The sequence below is a fragment of the Suricata suricatta genome, chromosome 14 (genome assembly GCF_006229205.1).
Source record: "Suricata suricatta isolate VVHF042 chromosome 14, meerkat_22Aug2017_6uvM2_HiC, whole genome shotgun sequence".
Classification (NCBI taxonomy): domain Eukaryota; kingdom Metazoa; phylum Chordata; class Mammalia; order Carnivora; family Herpestidae; genus Suricata; species Suricata suricatta.
The window spans coordinates 23,633,653-23,657,708 of record NC_043713.1 but is presented as its reverse complement, the minus strand read 5'-3'; the positions used below and the strand labels follow the sequence as shown (position 1 = coordinate 23,657,708).

Below are 24,056 nucleotides of genomic sequence, written 5' to 3'. Positions count from 1 at the left end.
CCTGGATACCAGCCTCACCCATTTACTATCTTCATAACTTTGGATGACTATTTAACATCCTTAAGTCTCTATCCTTGCCTGCATGGTGGGGATAATGGGTCTCACTTGGAGAAATATAGATGTTGATTCCTTCTGTTCTTCCTTAATATCAGTTCCATGCCCTATGGCAAATAAAAGGGATTTATGTGCCACAGGACTCACACCTGACAGTTGCCTAACGTTCAGTATAGAGAGGCCATTTACAAAAGACAAGTTAGAGCTATAAGAACCTAAGCTGCTCACAAGAAGTTCTCATCCCTGGAAATGGTATAGGAATGTGGACAAAGATTATGAAGTTGGACCCACTGGAGGGAAAAAATGTTCTTTGAACTTTCTGTGTCCTACTACCTCCTTATCTAACAAGCTCTAAATTGTCTCCATATGCCACGCCTAAGTAGGATCTGCAAACTCAGCGTGATGCATCCCCACCTTGGCAGCTCAGAAAGTGTGTCAACATCACTGCTCTGAGAAGCTCTGTGTTAAACATGTTTCACTGGATCAATCCAGGGTTTCCCAAGCTTGTTTGGCCATCTCTTCATCCCCTCTGTTAATAGCACACAGCCTTCCCGAAGTTACCCCCGGCCTTCACAGGTCTCCAGTCTGGCCCCTAAACTGTACAGTCCAGAGCCCCCTACAGACCCATTTCTCCATGTAGGTTAAAACTTTCTTCAGTATTGGCTCCTGACCATACCTTTGGTTTTTAAGAGCTTTTTTGAGATAATTCAAAGAACACCCAATTCACTCTTTTGAAGTATACATTTCGGAGGCTTTTAAGTAAATTTGCTGAACTGTAGATCACCACAATCAATTTTAGAACATTTTCATCCCCTCCCTAAAGCAGTACCCACATGCAACCACTCCCCATTTCACCTCGAACCTCAAGCTGTAGGCAAACACTATTGGCTTTCTCTCTAAATGAACATTTCATGTAAATGGAATCAGAGGACATGTGGTCTTCTCTGTCTGGCCTCTTTAGCTTAGCAGGTTTTTAAAGCTGCATCCCTGTGATAGCATGTATCAGGACTGCTCTTTTTTATGGCCAAATAGTATTTCACTGTATGGATTGACCACTTTTTATCCATTGATCAGCTGATAGGTTGTTTTAACCTTTTGGCTATTGTGAGTAATGCTATTATGAATATTTTGAATAGAAGCTTTTATGTGAACATATTGTCATTTCTCTTGGGTAATTATCTAAGCACAATTGCTGGGTCATGCAGTAATTGTGTTTAACCTACTGAAGATGCTAAAGCAGCTGCACATTGTATTTTCCCCCTAGCAGCACATGAAGATTCTAATTCCTCCACATCCTCTCCAACACTTGCCATTTGGTGTTTTTAATTCCATGTCCCAAGGGGTATAAAGCAACAGGTCACTGTGGTTTTGTGACCATGCCTTTAATACCCCATTTCTGGAGTTAGGATCACCCTATTTCAGCCACCCAGAAGTCTTCTTCTATGTACCCCACCAATTCATGATCCAGTTTAATCCTACAGTTTTCTTGGACCATCTGTGACAGTCAAGAGTCCAAAATCAATTCAAATGACCCACGCTTGGCTTCTATATACACTGTCTGCTGCTACAGGTGCTTTGGCTTATACATCATCTCTCTCCAACCCAACTGTGTGCTCGTACAGAGTTGGGGAAAGTTCTTATGTTTTTCAGACTGGAAGAGCTGCCATTCTGGATCTTTGGGAGAAAGGAGCAGTAGTAAGCAGTGGAGGCCGGCCCCCTTCTCACAGAGAACTATAGGTTCTCATGCAGAGGCCAGAACTCATGAATGTGAGGTTTCATATGGTTCATCTTTTTCTTCACTGCAAATCTCCGTTTACTCTCAAGTCCAGCCCTAGTGAATTCAACAGGGATGGGGACAGTGACCAATCATTGGATATCCTTGTGTCTCCCCTTCTACCTCCTTTTCTCCAGCACAGCACTCTGTGGGAGCTCTCGGGATGGGGACGATGGTCTGCATTTACCCCTTTGAGCTGTGACAGACTCTCTGACCCACCCAGAGCATCAAGAGCCCGTGATGTGAGCCATATCAAGAAAGAAAAAATCAAATCCTCAGTGAATCAAAAGAAAAAATTGCTGAATCCAAGGTCAACTAAGTCACAGCCTGCCAAAGGCTGGAAGTGATTAACTTTGGTTTCCTACACCCTTCATTTTACCAAGTTGTTACAGAGGCTCAGACTCAAAGCACGCTGTTGAATCGCGTAATTATTTCAACTCCTATAGATGCACTGGGAAGAGCACAGCACAGTCGGCAACTACTGTTAAATATGTCCTAGCCTCTGAAAGTGACAGAGAAGGTCTCTACTGGAAGTACAACAATCATCTTCCCTTCCCTGCAGCTGACCAGCGGGTCCCCTCTTTCCCTGCACAGCCAAGACTCTGCTGGGACTTCCAATGCGTCTCTCAGATCAGTAACAGAAACTCTAAGCTGCTGATACCACCATGTTCAAAAATAGCTCTCCCCTATGGCCCCACGTGCTGGTCTTCTAGTCTAAGTTCAGGAGCAAAAATTGAAGAATTTCAGCAAAATTATTTGGCAACACCCTAGGACTCAATGGGTACAAGGAGTATAAAACTTAAAACCCTTAAGGAAGCAATTCCTCATCCAACTTTAACCTCCAAGTCCCTTAATTGCCAAATTCATAACCCTAGGGCAAGTTTTATCACTACCACCCTGTATACAACCACATCCCCTTCTAATCGTTGTAAACAAGGACCCAAGCAAGTGAAATAATCCAAGTGTAGAAGAACCATGAACCCAGCTTCAAGCATGGAAGGAGAGAACAGGGCATCTAGGCAAGAGATCTTGGTGGGGATAAAGCTGGAGGCTAGGAGATTCTAAAAGCTATTAGAGGCACCTCAAGAAGTCTTTGGTATTTCTGAGGAACCTCCACATTGTTTTCCAGAGCAGCTGTACCAGTTTACATTCCCATCAACAGTGCAGGAGGGTGCCCGTTTCTCCACATCCTCACCAGTGTCTGTAGTCTCCCCATTTGTTCATTTTAGCCACTCTGACTGGTGTGAAGTGGTTTCTCAGTGTGGTTTTGATTTGTATTTCCCTGATGAGTGATGCTGAGCATCGTTTCATGTGCCTGTTGGCCATCTGGATGTCCTCTTTGGAGAAGTCATTCTGTCTTCTGCCCATTTCATCACTGGATTACTCGTTTTTTGGGTGTGGAGTTTGGTGAATTCCTTGTAGATTTTGGATACTAACCCTTTATCCAATATGCCATTTGCAACTACTTTTTCCCATTCTGTCGGTTGCCTACTAGTTTTTTTTTTTTTTTGACTGTTTCCTTTGCAGTGCAGAAGCTTTTTATCTTGATGAGGTTCCAATAGTTCATTTTTGTTCTTGATTCCCTTGGCTTTGGGGATGTGTCGAGTAGGAAATTGCTGCGACTGAGGTAAAGGAGACTGTTTCCTGCTTTCTCCTCTAGGGTTTTGATGGTTTCCGGTCTCACATTTAGGTCCTTCATCCATTTTGAGTTTATTTTTGTGTATGGTGTAAGATAGTGGTCTAGTTTCATTCTTCTGCATGTTGCTGTCCAGTTCTCCCAGCACCACCTGTTAAAGAGGCAGTCTTTTTTCCACTGGATACTCTTTCATGGTTTGTCAAGATTAATTGGCCATTCATTTGTGGGCCTAGTTCTGGGTTCTTTATTCTATTGGTCTATGTGTCTGTTTTTGTGCCAATACCATACTGTCTTGATGATGACATCATGGCAGAAACAATAGTCAAATCATGGAAAGAGCCTAAATGTCCATCACCTGATGAATGGATCAAGAAGATGTGGCATAGCATGTAGCCTTAAACCAGAACAATGGTAACATAGCTGACCCAGGATTGGGTCAGTTACAAGACAGAGGGGGGGAATGTAAGGACGCAGGTCTGAAACTGACTCCAGGAGACAATAGAAGGGCACACATTGCCCAAGGCAAAAGGGATCACCCTTGTAATACCCAATCAGGAAAGGCCAGCTAACACCTTTAACATTTCCAAGATGGAGGCTAAGACTAGTCATGCCCTACATGAGGGTCTTGGGCCCACTCTGTGATTGGCCAATACTCTAAATGTTGTGATTGGGTCCTGTCAAAAGTAACAAATACTCTAGGCAATGTGAATGGTTAAACCTGCTGTCAATATTGTATAATAATAATTGGATCACTGTACCTATGTCACAATTTCCTGTAACTCCCCCTTCCCAAACTCATAAAAGCCCTACCCTGCCTTTGTTCGGGGCTCTCAGCATGGATCCACTGCGTTGGTAAAGTCTGTGAGCCCGAGCATAGGCTCGGCCAGCCTAAGCCCGTAATAAAACTGCCCTTTGCTTTTGCCAAAAAAAAAAAAAAAAAAAAAAAAAAAAAAGATGTGGCACATATGTATACGATGGAGTACTACTACATGGCAATGAGAAAGAATGAAATCTGGCCATTTGCAGCAACATGGATAGACCTCGAGGGTGTCACGCTAAGTGAAATAAGTCAGGCAGAGAAGGACAGATGCCATATGTTTTCACTCATAGGTCTAACAGGAGAAACCTAACAAAGGACAAGGGGAAAGAGGAGGGGGAAAGAAAGTTAGGGAGAGAGAGGGAGGCAAATCATGAGAGACTCTTGAATACTGAAAAACTGAAGGCTGAAGAGGGAGGAAGAAAGGGGATGGGGGTGATGGTCATGGAGGAGGGCACTTGTGGGGAAAGGCACAGGGTGATATATGGAAACCAACTTGGCAATAAATTATTTTTTTTTAAAAAGCCTTTGGTAAAGAACAACTTCTGATACATCTAAGTGCAAGTATCAGTTAAGTACAAGTATCACTTGGGTAAGAGAGGAGGAGGAGGTGAAAAATATTTATCAGTGGCATCCATCCAAAAAGAATCAAAGAGCTACTGGAACTTTTTTTTAGCATAGTAGGGAGTCACAAGTAACTCACACTCACCTTCTGTGTTAGGACCGTAAAGAAAGCATCCTCCAAAGGAGAAAGATAGTTGAAGACTCAGCTTAAGTGATTCTCCCAAGGCATGGAAGCCTGTCCAGATCCCAGATCTCTCTCCACTGTGACATGACCTCCCACAGTAATATATGAACAGAGCTACGTGACATGAATCCATTCTTCTCTCCACACAGCCTAACCTTGAACCACGCTTTCAGTTAGGTTTGCAACAATAAGTTATCGAGCTAAGTAATTTCTGGCCAACCCCTGAGGTAGATTTATACAGTATATGGTCTTTATAATGGCATTAGAGATGTCAAAGGTTGAGACCATTTTAGACCCCTCCCCCACTCTCCTACTACATTTAGGAGGAATAAAATGGTTATGGATCATTCTATTCCTTATATTGCTCACTTCTCCCATCCCTGCTTATTTTGAACATAGGATAGATCTATAAGGAAGCAGAACTTTTTATATACTAAGCTCTACAACCAGCAATAACACACTAAATCTGTAAACAAGCCTATAAAAGCTGTCTTCCTTCTTGGAAACTTTCATTGGGCTGATAATTATACTCTGAAATCCACTGAAGCACATACCATCTGAAATGGGATTCTCCTCCTCACTCAAGTAGCCTAAGCAGCCCTACTTCCCACAAAGGTCTTTCTACACTTGCTGCTAGCTCCATATGGTATTCTGTAGAGAGTCAAGAAAGATGGCTGAAAAGATCAAGAATGTTAGTGTTAACAGGAATATGCATTCCACCAAAACTTTGGTGAAACTTTCTTTCCCTACCTTATGCCTCAGTAGCTCAAGACCATCCATGTGATTAGTTTCAGTTGTCAACTTGTATAGGCCAGAGTACCCAGACATTTGGTTAAGCACTGGTGAAGACACTGATAGTGAAGATATTTTCTTTGATGACATTAACATTTTAAATCAGTAGATTTGTTTGCCATTTGTTTACCATTACCCTTCATAATGTGGGTGGACCTCAACCAATCAGATGAAGGCCTTCCTCCAAGATAGAATTAGGACACCAGCCTGCCTTCAAACTTGAAATACATCAACTTTTCCATGGTTTTCCAGCCTGCCAGCCTATCCTGCAGATTTTGGATTTCCCAAGCTTCCACGATTACATGAGACCATTCCTTAATATACATACATAAACACACACTCTCTCTCTCTCTCTCTCTCTCTGATTTACTGTTTGTTTCCCTGCAAAACCCTATTATAATCACTTAGCCCATTTTTCAATGAAACAGACCACTACTGGTCTTTCAGAGCTAAAAAAGAGCAATACAGAGATTTCTGTGTCCAAAGAGAAACTCTAACACCAAAAAAAAAAAAAAAAAACCTCCAACACACTATGCATGACTACTACTTTGAAATTCCTATTTCAAATTCTTGGTATATAAAGAAGTTGTGGAGGAGTCCTGGTTCCTTCAAAGGCAGTCTGCAGTGGCATCTGCAAAATGAAGGGTGATGCTGGAAAATGAACTGTTACACCAGGAGGGGAGGAAAGAGAGCCAGAAGGAAGCCAAGGAGAGGTGAAATCTAAGGCATCCATGTATTTCATTGCTCAGAAAATTATCGAGGTCTTGGGAGCCAATGCTCTTCAAGAATAGGTTCAGGGTCCCAAGAATAAGATGAAGACATGAGGAAATGCAGTAAGAAATAGAACCTGGGCTGGTTCTGTTTCCAATACTTTTACTCAATCCCAGGATCACCACCTGACTGCTGGGCAAAAGCGGCCAAGGAATGTAGAAACTTCTCTTTCTACCAGGCTGAGGTCATTCTTACCTGGCCATCTGCTTGTAGGCTTCTTCTGCCACAGCAAAGATGTGGGGGTCCATGTCCCCCATGTTTTGGCCGCTGTAGGCATAGATGACATCTTGACCATAGATTGGCAACTGTTCATAAGGATTAATGGCAACAAGCACGATACCTGTAAACAGACAATGTCATCAGATTGTGACAGCAAGACAGCCACCTGGCATCTGCTCTCAAAGGCTCTTGTTCATATCCATCAAACATGAGAAATGGAATCAATCACAACCAATCACAACTAAATCAAGACATATCTATGTGTTGACCAGGCACTGTGCCAGACTCCAGTGGAGAAAAGCTGGACCTCCACATACCCTAGAACATGGAATAAGCACCTATACATGCACACACATGTACACAGATGCTCAAACTAAACTCCTGAAATACATAAAAACGTTGCACAACCAGAGAGAAGAGGATGCTTAATTCTGTCAACAGGTGTTAGGCTTCATTTTTTAATGTTTTTTTCTGTTTTTCTTTGAGAGAGACAGACAGACAGAGACATACAAAGTGTGAGTAAGGGAGGGGCAGAAAGAGGGAGACACAGAACCCAAAACATGCTCCAGGATCTGAGCTGTTAGCACAAAGCCTAACACGGGGCTCAAACCCACAAAATATGAGATTGTGACCTGAGCCAAAGTCAGATGCTTAACTGGCTGAGCCACCCACGTGCCTCAACAGGTGTTGGACTTTAAAAAGCCATTTCTGAATTGAAATCTAGGAAACAGTTATTCATTTGTGTATGTGTTATCTTAACTAAATACAAACAAATTGTGAGCATGTAACATGATTTACATATCCTAAGGTCAAATCTTGACTCAGTCAGTTATGAACTCTGTGATTCTGGCAAATTACTTAACCTCTAAGTGCCTTGGTTTCCTAGACCATAAAATTGGGATTACCTTTACTTGACTGTCCTGAGGATACTGATTAGTGCAGAATTTAGACCAGCATCTTGTATAGTATGCACTGTTAGATTTTTATTAGCTCACATATCATGTATTATTTTTCCTTTCCCTTCTTTTTTTAAATTTGTACCCCCAGAAGTACAGATCAGGATGATGGGCTCAAATACATACTGCAGGAAGAGTCAGTGAGTCATCTAACATTCTGGATCTTTTATGGAAGGGCGCATAATATTTGAGAATGTAAAAAGAAAAAAAAATTCTATCATCTTCAAGAGAGAAATGCATGCCCTTTTTCTTTCCCAAAAGAGCACATTCTGGATCTCAAAAGAACCATTGACAAGGGTACAAAAAAATTTGAACTTTCCAGGTTGTGGGGAAGAGGAAAAAATAGGAATGGAAAAGTCATAGCCAAGCTGGGATATCTCCTCCACTGTGTTCCCCTCTGGTGTTTGAAAAGGAACACAAGTCAAGAAAATGAGAAGACAACCAGAGAAGGAGAAAAATACTTGCAAAAAAACATATCTGATAAAGGACTAGTATCCAAATAAATAAAAAGTATTCTTTAAGCTCAATAAGGAAATGCACCACCTGATTGAAAAGTGGACAGAGGATCTAAATAGACACCTCACCTAAGACAGAGATGGAAAATAAGCATCTAAAAAGATATTACACATCATCAGTAGGGAAATACAAATGAAAATACCAAAAATATACCACTATACACACAGAATGGCCAAATCCAGAGCACAGACAACACCAAATGCTGAGCGAGGATGTGGAGCAGTGGAAACTCCTTCGTTGCTGCCCAACACAAAATGGCACAGCCACTTTGTCAGTCTCTTACCAGATATACTCTTACCATAGGAGTCAGCATTCACACTCCCTGGTATTTAGCCAAAGGAGTGGACATCACATCCATGCCAACACCTGCCATGTGGATGTTCATGGCAGCTTTGAAAATTGACAAAATTTAGACAAAACTTAACAAAATTTGATAAAACTAAGATGTCCTCCAATAAGTGAATGAAGCAACTGTGATACAGTAAGACCATGGACTGTTAGTGCCATAAAAAGTGATTTATTGAAGTATGAAAAGACATGGATGAAGCTCAAGTGAGTATTACTAAGTGGAAGAAGCCAAAGGGTACACAGCCGCATATGGGGATTCCAACTCCCCGGTATTCTATGAAAGGCAAAATGACAGAGGCAGTATTAAACATCAGGGGTTTCCAGGGACTGGGGGAGGGAGGCAGAGGCAGATCAGAAGGGATTTTAGAGCAGTCAATCTACAGTTAGGATATAATGGTGGACACATGTCATTATACATTTGTCCAAACCTAGACAGTGTGCACCACCAAGAGTGAACCCTCGTGAAAACTATAGACTTTGGGTGATGAGGATGGGCCACTGTGGGTTCGTCAACTGGTGCAAATGTACCACTCTTGAACAGAACATTAACTGTGGGTGAGGCTAAGTATATGTGGGGGGAAAAGGGTATTATATGGGAAATCTCTGTATCTTCCCCTCAGTTTTGCTTTGAACCTAGAGTTGCTTTAAACACTGAAGTCTATTTAAAAGAAAGAAATACCAGAGAATACTTGGAATTATCTTGTTACATTTCAGGCTAAGGGGAAGGGGCTAAGGGAGGAAAAGGACACCCACCAAGTCTTCAAATGCAAGTTTGCCCAAAAAGACAACCTAAGCCAAAAAAAAAAAAATGGCCCCAAACCCCAATAAATTCCACCTAAGGCTAATGACTTGGAGAATTCTTCAAAACAGCCTTACATATTCTACTGGTTGCTAGAGAGTTGTATAAAATCCTACTTCACATAGCATTCAAATTTTGGCATTATACTCTAAGACTGCACAGTTTCTTAAAATATTCCAGCTACTTTCAGGGCAGAAACAAGTGTTTCCTGATAACTCACAACTCTGGGTCACATCAGTCACTCTCAACAGCTGAGGCTGTAGGAGCCAATGAACATTTGGGTAAAAAAAAAATATATATATATATACAGACATCAGGACGTCTTCGGGAATGGATGCCTTTAAAAATTGAAGCTGGTGGTTGTTTATTCCTTTCTCCCAAAATGAGAGATTTTTGTTGTCGTTGGGGGAAAAGAAACCCAACTTATTGAAGACTCTGAATATTAATGGTTTTTTTCAAATAATATCGCCATTAGCAATTGAGTTGAAGTTGTTTTGGGGAAACTACTTCTCAAGAACTGAAGTCTTGTAGAACAGCTCTCTGGAACTTAGTAGCCAACCCATCAATTCCAAACCCGAGTGGATTATCACTGTGAGGAGAACTCTGGTCCCAAGGCCCCACTTGTGATCACAGACAAGACCACGGCTCTGAGGCACAGCTGGGACAGCCCCCACAAAGCAGCCCATGGCGTGACTCCTCAACCAGATCCTAAAATATCTGCCCCTCAGACAATGGTTTACAGGGATCCAGATTTTACCATACCACTTGCTACTCAAAATAATAATAATAATAATAATAATAATAATAATTGGAATGTGGGAAATTGAGAAGTTTCAAGAAAACCAAATAGGAGATTTTCAGGACATTTTCTTTTCAAGTATTTGTCATGTTTTCTACTCATGAATTTGATAAATATTCATCACACACCATGTCTGTGCATGGGAAGGGGGACAGTCAAAGACAGGACTTTCTTAGGCAGAGAACTGAAGCCAGCCAGGCACAGGTTTACAGGAGTGTGCTCAGTCAAGAGAGCAGACGCCAGGGCTAGGACCCAGATATGGATGTACTGCTCTCCTACAGGCTCAAGGACTGTGCCTAGGTCAGTCAAGCCACATCGTGTGGTCCATTTCCTCCCTGGCTGAGCTGTGATTAACACCAATCATCCCACAGAGATGTAGGGCAGCCCAATTAAGCTACATTCACTGATTGCAAACCTTTCAAGGGTCTCAGTGGAGAGGCACTGAGGAGAATGCTAGTAGGATTCCTAACTATTAGAGTTTCACACATCAAGTCTGAAGATCGTAAGTACTTTCAAACACATGCAGCCGAGAGATGCACACCACTTACCACAGTAAGTGTAGATATGGTTCGACTCCAGGAAACGGACCTTTAAATTATGCAAAACTGCAGGCTCGTGTAGATAGCTAAGGGCAGTTAGGTCATTTTCTCCCACCAAGATATCTGGATTCCGCAAAAAGGGCAGCTGGTTGCTTTGGACATCAATGGGGTATTCCCGAATCTAAAGAAATGCAAGTAATAGACACAAAAAGGCAGCGTTATGAACCATTTAGCCTGTATCCAATATCCTGTCACACTGGCTAGGATCACCGCCCTAACAATCATACATGATGAAGATAGATCACCTTCTTTCAAAGATGGGCCGACTCAACAAAGTACTTGTGTTGCCCTAAAAGACCAGCCCAGGAGGAAAATTTGCTGGTAACAGAATCCCTGTGTATCAAGATAAAAGACTGACTGACACAAGAGATTCAGGAAGCACTAGATGTAATGATATGTTCTACTGACTTCTCAAAGATACAGAGTCTTGAATCCTGAAGGAGTACTGCTTTCTCCTACGCAGCCAACCTTCTTCGCCCTATTTAATGTTGGTGCCTTTCTCTGCCCCATCATGCAACAGGTGTTTTTTTTTTTTTTTTGGATTGCCTCATAACAAACTGCTCTCCATAAATGCCCTCCAGCTGTACATATATTCGTCAACAACCTGACAAGCCACCCTAGGGCAGTAATCTTACTTTGACCTAACATAGGTCTCCGGCTCCTATTATATATGTATGTGTAATCAGGAAGTCTTATAACCTGTCAAAAAGCATCTTTGAGTACTCCTGTCCAACTGTTATGCTAAGGATATATTTAAAGCGGACTCATGTACACACCTATATAATAAAAGAGGATGTTCTTTTTTGGTATTTAAATAGGGGAATCTTGGCTACAGTTTATCACATCCTATCTAAGTTCCTTATGGTGTTGTTAAAAATCATCTGAGCACTTATAAAAACGGTTCCCCTGAACACTACTTATTATGTTTAGGAGCTCTGGGACGGGGCCCGGGAATCTGAGATTTTGAAAATCCACAAGTAGTTCTGCAACAGGCAGTTTACAGAGATTTTAAGAACCACTATTCTATAAAAGCCTTTCAGGAAATTCTATGGACATAGCAGCCTTAATTTACTGGAGTCACAGTTTTTTTTAAAAGAACTTAAGTATCAATGTTCTCTCCTTTCACTCCCACTTTTACGTGGTCATGCACAGCCAGATATTAGGGCTATTATAGCCAGCAAGGGTAGTCATGGTGCTAAAATTGGCAGGTAAGGGAAACCTAATAGCAGATTCAGAAATAAATGCAAGCACAGAAGGAAAATTTGCTCAGGATAATCCTTAAGCAAATAGTTAAAAAGGAATTTCCCCTATAATAGAAGCAGATAAACTTGAAGCCCTTTAGGGGGAAAAAAAAAAAGAGCTAGTGTTCTATTCTCATTCCCTCATTCTCAAAGATCAAAGTAGGTTTTAGGTAAAACACCAAAAAAAATCAAATTAAAAAACCCACTAAAATAAAAAACAAAACCGTAAGAAAACATAGTCAGGTAGTTTTAAGAGCTTTGGAAGGAAGTATTTTAAAGGATGATGCAAGAGCCAGAAGTAGGTCACAAAACTTTGTGTTCTGAATGTAAATGGAATTTTTAAACCACCATAAAATACACTGTGTGTAGAGTAGACAATTCTGCATTACCTAATAGTATTAGTCTTAATATCCGAAGTTCCAAGCCGAAAAGAACACCCCAACAGAAAATCATGCACAAGCTACGAGCCACGAGAGGAACTACAAAGGAACATAAAAAGCTATTCAGTGTCATTAACCAAACAGATGCAAATAGATTATTAGCACTATTCATCACATAGGCAAAGGTGTAAAAGCCGCTAAGACCTTAAATATGAAGGATGTGGCCCAACAGGGGTGCTGTTTGTGGGTTCAGACTGAAGGACCTTTCCAGAGGACAGGAAGAGCTAGCAACACCGAGTCTGAAACTTTCACGAAGAGACTTCTCCTGGGCCTCCGAAGACCGTCTTACAAATGAGCAAAGATATCCACTATCCATCAGCAGGAAGGTAAGACATGACCCACACCTGTATGTACAGACAAGCAGCTCCTCGCAGCTTCCTGCTGAACGTACAAAGCAGCAGCTGCAGAACAAAATCGAGCATTCCTTCTATTGAAACCTCTAAGGAATGACATCCCCGCAAATTATAAACAATTACCCATGTTAGTGAGGTTTTCCTCGCACAGGTTCCTGTTGGGGGGTTGTGGGGTTAATCAAGGACCTTCTCGTTTTTGCACGAATGTCTTTCATCAAATCAACTCCATACAGGAAACTGGTGAACTAGCTATCCTGAACAGGGTACAGACAAAATTTCCAGAAGATGGGCAACAAAGGGCAATGGAGTGTGTTGAGATTTTACATTCTAGAGGTGATGGCCCCGTTCATCACTGGCCAAGTCATTGGTGTCACTAGGACTCTAACTCGACCCTCCCACTCGGAGTCTTTCCGAAGACTTCCCCATGGAGACGTCCGTCACCTCAGGAAAGGAGCATGTTCACTCTGCATGGCCTGTGTGGCTCTCCACTCCCCTCCCACCCCCGGTACCCAGCATAGGACATGGTCAAGTGCAGAAGCACAGAGCTCACCTAGCTCAGCCCCTCATTTCTCAGATTAGAAAGCTGGGGCCCGAGTTCAGGGTCTTTAAACCCTGAGACAGAAATGCTGGTGTTCATCTTTCGTCAGATGAATCCTTCCCTCAAAAACTGCCCCCCAACCAAGTGCAGAGGGAAGAGCATACGCAATTTTGTGAAAACATGGCCCACAAATAAGCCAGTGGGACTGGTTACAGTAAAGTTGAGAAATAAAAATGCTCAGAGCAGCTGCCAAGATGTAGGTGGCACAGACTCATGACTCAAGGTGCAGATTTTGTGGTGTGTGTTCATCCAGAGGGAAGCAGGAATGAGAGCCTTAAGTGTTTTTTTTTTAATGGGATTTTGATGTGAACACTGCTGTTACTATCGAACATTTATTTACAGCTAACATGGTTTTACTTGAAATCTAAGCTTTGAGGACATGATCCTGGACCATGAACACTTTCTGGCACAGAAGACTTCGCTACGTAACAAGGCCTCTGGGGGTGAAGAGGAGGCTCAAGGTCAACACATCACAATACTGAATTCTCTGTCAACCCACCTGGAAGGAACCTCAAGCTCCTCTCTTGAGACTAGGAAGAGATGGGCCTCTGCAGTCGGATCCCCACCTAGCATTCTGGGACTAACCACAATTCAAGAATAGAGAGAAAGAGGTTAGGAGATTAGTCCATGTCTGCACTTTCCAATAGGGTAGCATTATGGAAATTACGCTTGTTGAAATGAAGTACAATCAAAACTTCTCAGGGTCTCAGTCACACTAGTCACATTTCAAGGGTCCAGTGACCACCATACTGGACAATACAGATGATGTTCCACTGTCACACAGTCATCTTTAAGAAGGCATTGGTCCAGATTGTTCTATACTCAGTAGGTGCTCAAAAAAATCTTAGCTGAAAGGAATGTCTGTTTTCATGACCTCTCTTGTACCAACTCATCTCCACAGAACTATATAAAATACAATGATAAAAACATCTTTGAATGACAACTCCCACCCTGAAGTTTTGGAGCTAATTATCAGCAGACATGGTAGATAAAGGCAACTTCTTGCTCCTACTCGACCATAGAGCTAAGACATCCAGACAAAAGAGAAGCTAGTAAAAAATAGGGTTACCAGCCGGCAAGGGGTTGGTGTTAACCCAAGAGCTACACATGTCACCTGCTAGTGGTAATGACACCCAGCTAGGAGTCCAAGGGGGTGGAGAATCACGGTGCAGCATTTAGGTATCCTCTCTACCACAGCAAATATTCCTGCTTTGTGAAGTCAGCAGGAAACTCACACGTTAGCTGCCCAGGAGGGTTTCAAGAAGAGTATGGATTTGGGGGAGTGTCTAGAAGGGTGTCAGAGGGTAGAGTCAAGTATCTCACCAAGTCTCTAACTGATTTCTAAGGACTCCTGGCCTTGTCCTTTTTATATTCTAAACCTGATACACATCTGTGCGTATTATATTCATCACAAGTGAGACAAATGTCCACAGATGCACAGATGTATAACCAGACCTTGGCATATAATTGTTCAGTTTTTTGATGAATGATACAAGTAATTAAGGGAAGAAAATGGCCACAAACAAAAACTTATAATTACCTTCTAATTTCTGTATAAGTCTAATTACATGAAACAGAAGTTGGTGTTTTGATTTTTTACTTTGCTTTTCTGTTTGGAGTGTCATTGTAACTACTGTATTGTAAATGATGGAAAATAATTGCATATGTTAAAAAAATATGAAACTTTATAAAGTAAATAAAATAAAAAAAGTTTTAATTTTCGGGGGACCTGGTGGCTCAGTCAGTTAAGCATCTGACTTCAGCTCATGATCTCGTGGTTCATGGATTCAAGCCCCACGTCAGGCCCTGTGCTGACTGACGGAAAAGATCACCAACAGAGAGGAGGAAAACGACAATCACAGGAAGGACACAGATGGTGGCGAGGATTACACGCCAGTGTGAAACGTACTTAATGCCCTGGATGGTACACTTAGAAAAATGGTGAAGATAGTCTTTTATCTTCATGTTACATGTTACATGTATTTTACAATAAAAGCTTTTTAAATTTTTTTTTTTTTGAGAGAGAGAGCAAGGGAGCACATGAGCAGGAAAAGGGGAGAGAGGGAGGGAGGAGAGAATCTCAAGCAGCTTCTGTCAGCACAGAGGCCAACACAGGGGTCTAAACTCCCAAACTGTGAGTTCATGACCTGAGCCAAAATCAAGAGTCAGACGCTCAACCGACTGAGCCACCCAGGCACCCTGACAAAAATATTTGTAATTTGAAAAAATTTCAGCCTACCTTAAGCAAGATAACTAATTGCATCAGTAATAATACTAATATTTATCTGCAATTTGTTTTACAACTTTATGTGTTTTCTGTATACATACAATATAAATATGGTAAATATGGTCTTCCTGTTATTCTTGCCAAAGACTGTCTCAAGTGTGGATTACTGAGCAATGGAGAGCAAAAAATTATTAGGTGACCAAATATTAAAATAAGAATAACCAGTGGAACAGAAAGGAAAAAACCAGTCATCAAAATTGCCTGCACTAAGAAGTTTGTGACTAGAGTATCGACCACTCTCAGCTCTGGTTTTGCCGGATGTGCCCATGGCTGACACTCGCTTGAACTGGGCTGCACAGCCCTGTGGGCATCTGAACACACACAGGTCTGAGGGCACCAATGGTCAAGTGCAAGGGTCCTTGTTCTTGTGTAATATTTGCTTCCTGCCATCGAGAACCAAGTGTGTCCTCTCCTGACTCTAAGAGCTGGCCACACGTGGCCCTGTCCTCAGGCCTGAGTAAGGCTAAGGGCCCTTCCTGTACCTTCAAGGCCTCCATCCTCTGCACAAAACAGAAGCATACTGAACACTGTCATTGTGCCACTTGGGATCCAGCTTCGGTGGGGACACGTCTGAGCTCTGCAACCCTCAGCATACTCTCCTAGGACAAACACCGTAGCCCCAGGGAAAATGTTTCTGCACACTTCCTGCCACACGTCCCTGAAGGAAGGTAACAGCATCCAGCTGCCTTGAAGGCCTCTCTGCAAACGAACACTGCCAACACCGGAGACAGACACTGTCTGGACTGCGGGGAGGAGCTGGACAAGAGAGAGGCAGAGAGAGGAGCACGAGCAAATGAGCACGGGAATCTTTCCTTTCAGAGGGCACAAGTGCAAACAAAATTCACACCTGGAAATACTGTTTCCCGGCCAGGCCCCATGTCCACTTCCCAGCCTCTCCACAGGCTCAGAGGCTGCGAAGGGGTGCCCACAAATTAGTACAGTATCTGCCACCACGGCAATGTGACATGAGGAGTATTTTGCGATTCTCAACAATTTATGTTCCTCCTCTGTTTGTATACAGGTAGAGGCACAAGATGCTTAAAGATCACGGTTCTTTACACTGGCAGCTACATGGAGACTAGATAGTAGAGTTGCAAATATATCTTTAATACATTAAATGTTTTCATTTTCAAAAACTAGAAAAGTCAGCTTTACTTGAATTTTGATAAAGGAGGCCTGTACTCTTAGACACACGCAGACTTACATCCATCCTCTGGCCCCGGCCCCACCTACGTTCCAGGGCTTGGGTGCACCGAGACACGGGTGCAACATGTTCCCCTCCTTCAAGGTCAGGTGTACCCGTCTTCCTCTCAGGCACACTCACCCCTGCAGGACCTTGCATACAGGGAGTACCCCCCACTAAGAGGCTGCAGGACACTGGACAGGAACTCCAGTCACAAAACAATTTAAATACAAAACCATGGGGGAGGGGGGCTGGCTAGTGTGCCCTGCCACTAGAGGGCAGGAGTTTGTAAGGGAGGTGGAGGCAGAGGAGGGAAGGCTACCTGGCATCTCTATTTGAGGCAAATAAAGGAACTAGATGCATCCCCAAGGTCAGTCTACGCGGAGATGCCTGATCCAGTTTAAAAGCAGCACTGGGCTCAGGGACGGCACACTTAGATGCCCTGCACCCCTCACAGCTGTGGGGACAAAGAGAGGACGCTATCCTTTTCCAAGACGTTTCCCACAGGTTTGAATATAAAATCCCTTATGTTGTGCTCAGTGAAACAAGCCAGACACAGGTACAAATGGTCGAGGATTCCACTTCTCGGAGTACCCAAAGCAGCGCCACTCAGAGACACACCGTGGAATAGAGCCATCAGGGCTGCTGGGGAGTGGGGAGTTCCGGTTTTGCAAGATCAAGAGTTCTGGACGTGGATGGTGGGGATGGTGATGACCACGTGGAAGTACTTTATGCCACTGAACTGTGCACTTGAAACCAGTTACCGTGGTCAACTTTATGTTTTGTCTTTGGCCACGACGTAAATAAGCAAACAGCCAAGAAGAAACCTGTTGGAGGAACACTAAGGAACTCGACCACCGTGAGCAGAACACAGGTGAGCAGAAAGGTAGAAGCTGGGGGTTAAGGACACTGTTCTCCAGAAGAGAACTCACTTATTTTTGTCCTTTTCCACCACAGTTAAACCTCCACTCTTGGACAGGAAGGCAGTGGGGGAGGCACTGCCAGGTGGGTTTTCCGGCCAGCCCTGTACATCAAGGAAGGTCTCCCCTATGGAGTAGATGTTCTTCAAGCTTGCAGAGGTCAGTCCCGCAATGGCTGCCCTCCTACCTCTGGTTCACAAGTTAGTCACTCCTAGTGACCACGGGGAGCCCACTTTGGACAAACCACAGTTTGCAAGCGACCTGGACAGAGCTACGTGTTCAGAGCCCATCATTTCTCAAGAGCTGCCCATTGGGAACTCCAGGCATCCCTTCTGACTGCACGCTGACCGGCCGCAGAGCCGGGTGGGGGGCTGCCAGGCAGCTGCCAGGATTCGTCCTGCTGGGCAGATGGTCAGCTGGGGAGGCTCGCATCTTCTGTTTCCGCAACACAGCAGATCATTCTCCACTACCTCCATACAACCCTTTCAAAACACCCACCCACTTAAAAGATCAACGAAAATGAAATCTGTTGAAAGAGAACTTACACTCTTTAAGTGGGTGAACTAATTTCATTTTGTTTTGGGCGTGGGGCGGGAAGTTATTCAACATGATAACCATGATTCCATCTGCTGGGAATTTTTTTTTCTTGCCTCAGCACCAAGAGGAGGCTAGCCAAGTCTGCCTGCCCGGAAGGGTAAGGTGAGGCGTGCACACTGTGGTGTAAAAATCTAACAAACTCCCTGTCCCAGTGTTACCAAGCAATAGGCCTGGGGAGTGGGGCGCAGACAGAAGATGGCAGGAGGAGGTTTCATCTTTCTGCTCATGAGCGAGTTAATCGCCAACCACAGTAGGAGCTACAGGAGCAAAGTGTAAGACAAGGTCCATTTCTCAAGTAGGTCATTACTAACTAGAAAGACAAGACCAAGATACTTGAAAGAAGAGAAAACAGCCAGACAGTAAACGATTAAAGGCTAAATGACGTGGTACAAACGTTTCACACCAGTGCCGTCTCAGAGGGAGGGAATCATCCCTGCAGCCTTCCCCCCACCCCCACCAATGCTCGCTCTTGCAGCCCTCTCCCAGCTTAAGCCATCCCAAAGCTACTTCTTGGTTTCTTGCTGCCACTCCCTTAAAACCTGCCCCTCATACAGAATCTAAAACAAACGAGTGATTTCACACGGCATTCGTCTCTCTGTGTGACTTCCTTCACTGAGCACCACACCCAGAGCCTAAGGTGCAAACGTGTCCAATCACTATGCTGTACACCTGCAACTAATGTAACCTGTATGTCCACTAGTCTCAAAATTTCTATTTCAAAAAACTGGCTCCCCCCCAGTCTCTGTCACGGTAAACCCTGCAGCCCAAACGACCTCTGCCTGTGTCCTCAGGCCACCCACCTGACCCCTTCCCTTCAATGCCTCCCAGGCACACAGGCTTCATTTCCTTCAACACGGTCCACAGGAGCACACTGCAGCCTGCGGCCACCAGCACACATGACTGCTGCCCGGGACACTCCGTTCTCTCATTTCCCCCGAGGCTTCTGCTGCCGGCTCCTTCCTGTGACCCCTTCAACGCCTTCACCTCATCAGGTTGTTTTCTGCCCCACTCCTCCTCCACCAGCTTCTGTGTCATAACGCTTTGCTCTGCTTCTGTGACCTCCCCCAAAGGACAGGGTCACATACACCTCCCTGACCCAGCCCAGCACAAGTTTTCAAGTATTTGTGGAATACACACATCCCAGAGATGGGTGGTCACAAAAGGCTCGTGAAAAGGGGGAAATCGGATAGTTACCCACCTTGTCTTCCTTTCGACTGAAGCCACCTGAAAGTCAACCACTAAAGAACTCTCGCTGCAGCAGCTGACACGTGTGACGTGCTTGTGTGTCTAAGGACATGGCACAGAGTAGGTCATTTTATTCTCCTAAGGCCCCTAGACCAACTCTCACTCCCCTGTAGCAGATGAAGTAACAGGTGCAGAAAGAGCGCTAACTCACCCAAAGGCACAGAGCTAACGACGGATGACCCAGGATCCCAATCCTCAGACAGGCTGGGGTCCAGAGCCAGGGCTCTGACCACTCCACCAGGCACTGTCTCTTAAGCTACCTCCTTGTCACCTCCCACTGACACTCAGTCCGATGAAGGGAACCCTTGGAGCAGGCTCCTGCCTGGGTCACCAGGGATCTCTTAGGTAGACACCAGTGGGCACCTATGGGACAGCCACAGTGCGGTTTTCTGGTTTACCCACAGCAACAGGGATGCCAGGAGCTCCACTCTGCAGGGGAAACTCAAGCCCACCATCTACGACTCAGCCCCATGCTTCCCCACCCCCCCGCCCCCCGCCATGATCTGCACTTACCGTTTCATCTTCCAGCCTGAGCTGGAGGCTCCTGTCTCCCTCCTTGTAGTCCTTGGTTAATTCTGCGGAGCGCCACACTTCATGAGGGTCCGGGATCCAGACCCTCGTGTGCTGCAAGATTAAAACAAGAAACTCAGAGCGCTCAGGTTTCCACATACATGTTGCTATCCACGAGGGGCTGTGAGGCCACCCGGACACATCTTCCTCCCTTCTCATTTCCAATCACAAGGTGATCTAATACCATGACAACAGGGAAGTAACCCGCAGGACTGGGGACAGAGGGCACTTTATAGATCCTAAGAGAACACCACAGATCAATTTAATTATAATTCTGCCAGTAAGCCAGCCAGGCCTGCATCTGGTTACGTCCGCCAGAGCTCGGCACCATCATCTCAAGCCGGGGGGCAAAAGACAACAGCAGAGGCTGTGTCCAGCGTGCTGCCGACAAACAACCACACACACCAAGACCCAGACAAGAGAGCCAATCTTCAAGTCCCAGGGACCTCTGCTCTGAGATGCCGTATTCGGGGACAAAGCCATTTTCCTGCAGAAGTGAAAGAAAGTGGTCAGCAAATCGAACGGGTATTTATGTTTTCCTGTGTCAGCAACCTCTTCTTGTGCATTCTTTGAGCCACAAACATGCCCAAAAATCTCACTCCACCACTCACTCCCTCAGCCACTAGGAGGTCTGCAAAATCATTAAGCTGGCAAACTCCTAGCAGGGAAGAACACAAACCCTGGTGAGTGGGTAAGCCCTCTCCGTCCACCTCGGGGGCTGTCCACCCCGACTGCCCACTCTGATCACCTGGGAACCTGCAAATACCAAGTCCGAGTTCCGCCTCAGACCAGCTCAGAATGGGAGGGGACAGAAGAGCGCCCCAGGTCAGTGGAGCGAGTGGCCATGGACACCACAGGTCTGAGGCATCGGGACCCGCTGGCGGCTGCTCCTGACAGCACTGCTCATGCCTGGAGACCACTTTCTCCATTTCGCAGGTATGTGATTGCCACAGGGCCTATTTGCACCTGGCTATGGGTGCACACACGTGCATGCACACAGCTTCATGGCCACAGAACTTTCTCAGCAATCCTGAAACAAACAGCTCTTATGACTGTAAGGCCAGCCGAATGTGTGCCTGGGTCAGTATGACCAGCCTCCCTTGTGGAGGGGACAGCTCCACACCCCAACTTTGTGGCCCATCAGCTGCCTGGGCACAAACAGCCAGTGGGCTTTAATTTTAGGCCTGTTTTGTTTTTAACAGTGTTTACCTCCCAATCGTCACTGGCCCTTTTTATTTATTTTTGTTTTTTAACATTTATTTTTTAGAGAGACAGAGCAAGTGGGGGGAAGGGCAGAGTGACAGAATCCAAAGCAGGCTCCAGGCTCTGAGCTGTCAGGGCAAAGCCTGATGCGGAGTTGAACCCACCAACTGTGAGATCATGACCTGAGTCGAAGTCAGAAGCACAAACTACTGAGCCACCCAGGCACCCCAGTGGCCCTTTTTAAAAAGCATGCCCCGGGACCTTCCTGCTCTGGTCTCTGGTTCGAGGAAGTCATCCACACTCATTAGTGGGAGAGCAACCCACCACCAATTTGCATCCCTGGCAACCCTTTGCTCAGGAGACAAAGCCAAAGTCATTTTTAGCATTATGAAGAATCAGGTTCACAGCATCTTCGCTCTGCCTGTGAGCCTGCTAGAATGACTGCACCTTTAATGAAGACGCTATCGAGCTTTATAGTGCCTGAGTGCTTGAGGAAGGCATTAAGAGTGCCCAGAGCAAACTTTTAGCATTTGCCAACCATAACCGTCAACACTACTCCTCCCCTCAGGGATCCTCCCTCACCTCCTCTGTGGTTGTGGAAGCCTCTCTTCCCCCAAGCTGCACAGACGCTGATGGCCCTGTCCCCGAGCTTCAGATAAGGATCCTTCCTCAGCCTCACTAAGGCTCCCGTCCCTCTGAGCCTGCTCCTGAGCCCCCGCCCAGGGAATACAGGACACCTAAGAAAGTCTCCTCGAAGTCTTCACTCAATATAGATGGTGTCAGGAATGGCTCCAGGGAAGAGTGGCCAAGAACAATGAGAAAAATCCCAATAGGAACTGAGTGGAGGTAATGATGCTACATGGACTTCATCAAGCTGTGTGATGTCCTGGAAGCCAAAGGGGCCCAGTCCCAGCCCACAGGGGGTTTCCTCCGGCCTTACCCCTGCTGTCCAGATGCCACAACTGTCCACTGCACCCACCACCCAGGAGGCTCACTGCCCTCCATTAGCTGTTTAATTCTTATTCTCAGAGCATCCATTCACCTACCTATATAAATGTCTTCTCTTCAAGTAGACTGAAAGCACCTAGAGACAGAAAATTGTCTCTATCTTCCTATCCCACAGAGCCCAGCACAGCATCGGGGCCATAAGAGGACTAGAATGATGCTTCAGATCTTTGCTGCTCTAAATGAGGACCTCAGCCTCAATTACCCTGGGAGCTGGTTAGAAATGTAGCATCTCCGCCTCCACCCACACCCAGCGCATCACTGCATACCCAAGTACTTGCTGTTCTGCTCCTGAAATCTGTGCTCATACTTCCCCGCCTTTGTGCCTGGTCAGCCAGCTACAGCCCTGGGCCCAATCTAGCGTCCTGCCCGTTCTCGTGCAGCCTACGAGTTAAGAATGGTCTTTAGATGTTTAAAGGGTTGGCAGGGGGAAAAGGGTGCTATCCAGATGACAACATGTCAATTACACAAAAGTCAAGTTTTGGTGTCCATAAATTGTATTGGGACACAACGGCACATTCCATTTGCATACAGTCTGACTGCTTCTACAGTTGGACGGTGGCTGTGTAGTCATGACACAGACCCTATTAGCCCAAAAGCCAGAAGGGTTTACCATCCTGCTGTCACTGTGAAGGTGTGTCGCCCCCACCCTTTACACATGTGTCTTGCTCAGCCCAGATTGCCCTTCCCTCACTTGTCCATGTGGGCTGAGTCCAAGTCCCCATGCCCTGTCTTCACTGAACCCTTACCTCTCCTGGGTCAGCTCTCACCCACTCTGAGGTGTGGCAACCCCTTCTATGGTTAACTTCATGGTTTGGCAGGCATTTCTTTTATATCCGTTTCATCTCACTACTTCAAGATCTTTCCGATACGCTACTGGGCATCTCTGTATCCTGGGCATTATAAGGACACTCCATCACTTGTGGTGAGACAGGAATCAGCAAGTAACGCACTTATGAGGCCCCCGGTTTATATGGAAAACACACTGGGGGCAGCACCATGTCATCAGCACAAACATGGAGATCTATACCCGCACCTTAAGGAACATACCATCGAGTTGGGCAGATAATGCTCATAAAAATATACACTGAAGGGTGATGGGACAGATTCCTAGAGAGACTAATAGTTATTCAGCAGGGGCAGGCAAGACACGAAAAGGGGGAGCAGCAACAATTGATGCAAACTTCGCAGACAAAGGGCCAAATGCCCCTCTTTTTAAAGGACATGGTGTGTTACAGGCCTGATCAAGCACGCTTTAGATTCAAATCAAGTCAACCTTTGGGCACCTAATATGTGCCCGCTCTGTGCTATATGCTGTCCTATTTCCTCCATCTCCACAACGAAGACACACGTGGCCATGTGCAGAGAGGAGAGCAGCTCACTGTGACACCGGAGTGAGGGGAGCCTGCTCGGTGATGCTGCAGGATGGGAGCCGTCTGCAGGCAGGCCTCCCCACCTCTATCCTGTCCATGGAATCTCGGCTTCAAGTGCCCACAAATTACTGAGCAGAGCTCATCACCTGGTGTCATGCATGCCACCTTGATGAGCAATCGATAGGATTGCCAAGGGCAATTTTTACCATCCAA

The 24,056-nt window shown here is 45.1% G+C and overlaps 1 protein-coding gene across 1 annotated transcript in view; it reads right to left on the bottom strand.

The window, feature by feature from the left end:
• MYO5B (myosin VB) overlaps positions 1-23,518 on the bottom strand; it is a 192,975-nt gene extending 169,457 nt beyond the window's left edge. The window contains exons 1-4 of the mRNA XM_029921554.1: positions 23,507-23,518; positions 20,206-20,316; positions 10,778-10,949; positions 6,788-6,932 (exon numbers count right to left, since the gene is read on the bottom strand). Coding sequence (XP_029777414.1) covers positions 6,788-6,932; positions 10,778-10,949; positions 20,206-20,316; positions 23,507-23,518 — 440 coding nt within the window. The remainder of the gene's footprint in view (positions 1-6,787; positions 6,933-10,777; positions 10,950-20,205; positions 20,317-23,506) is intronic.
• Positions 23,519-24,056: the final 538 nt, after the last annotated feature.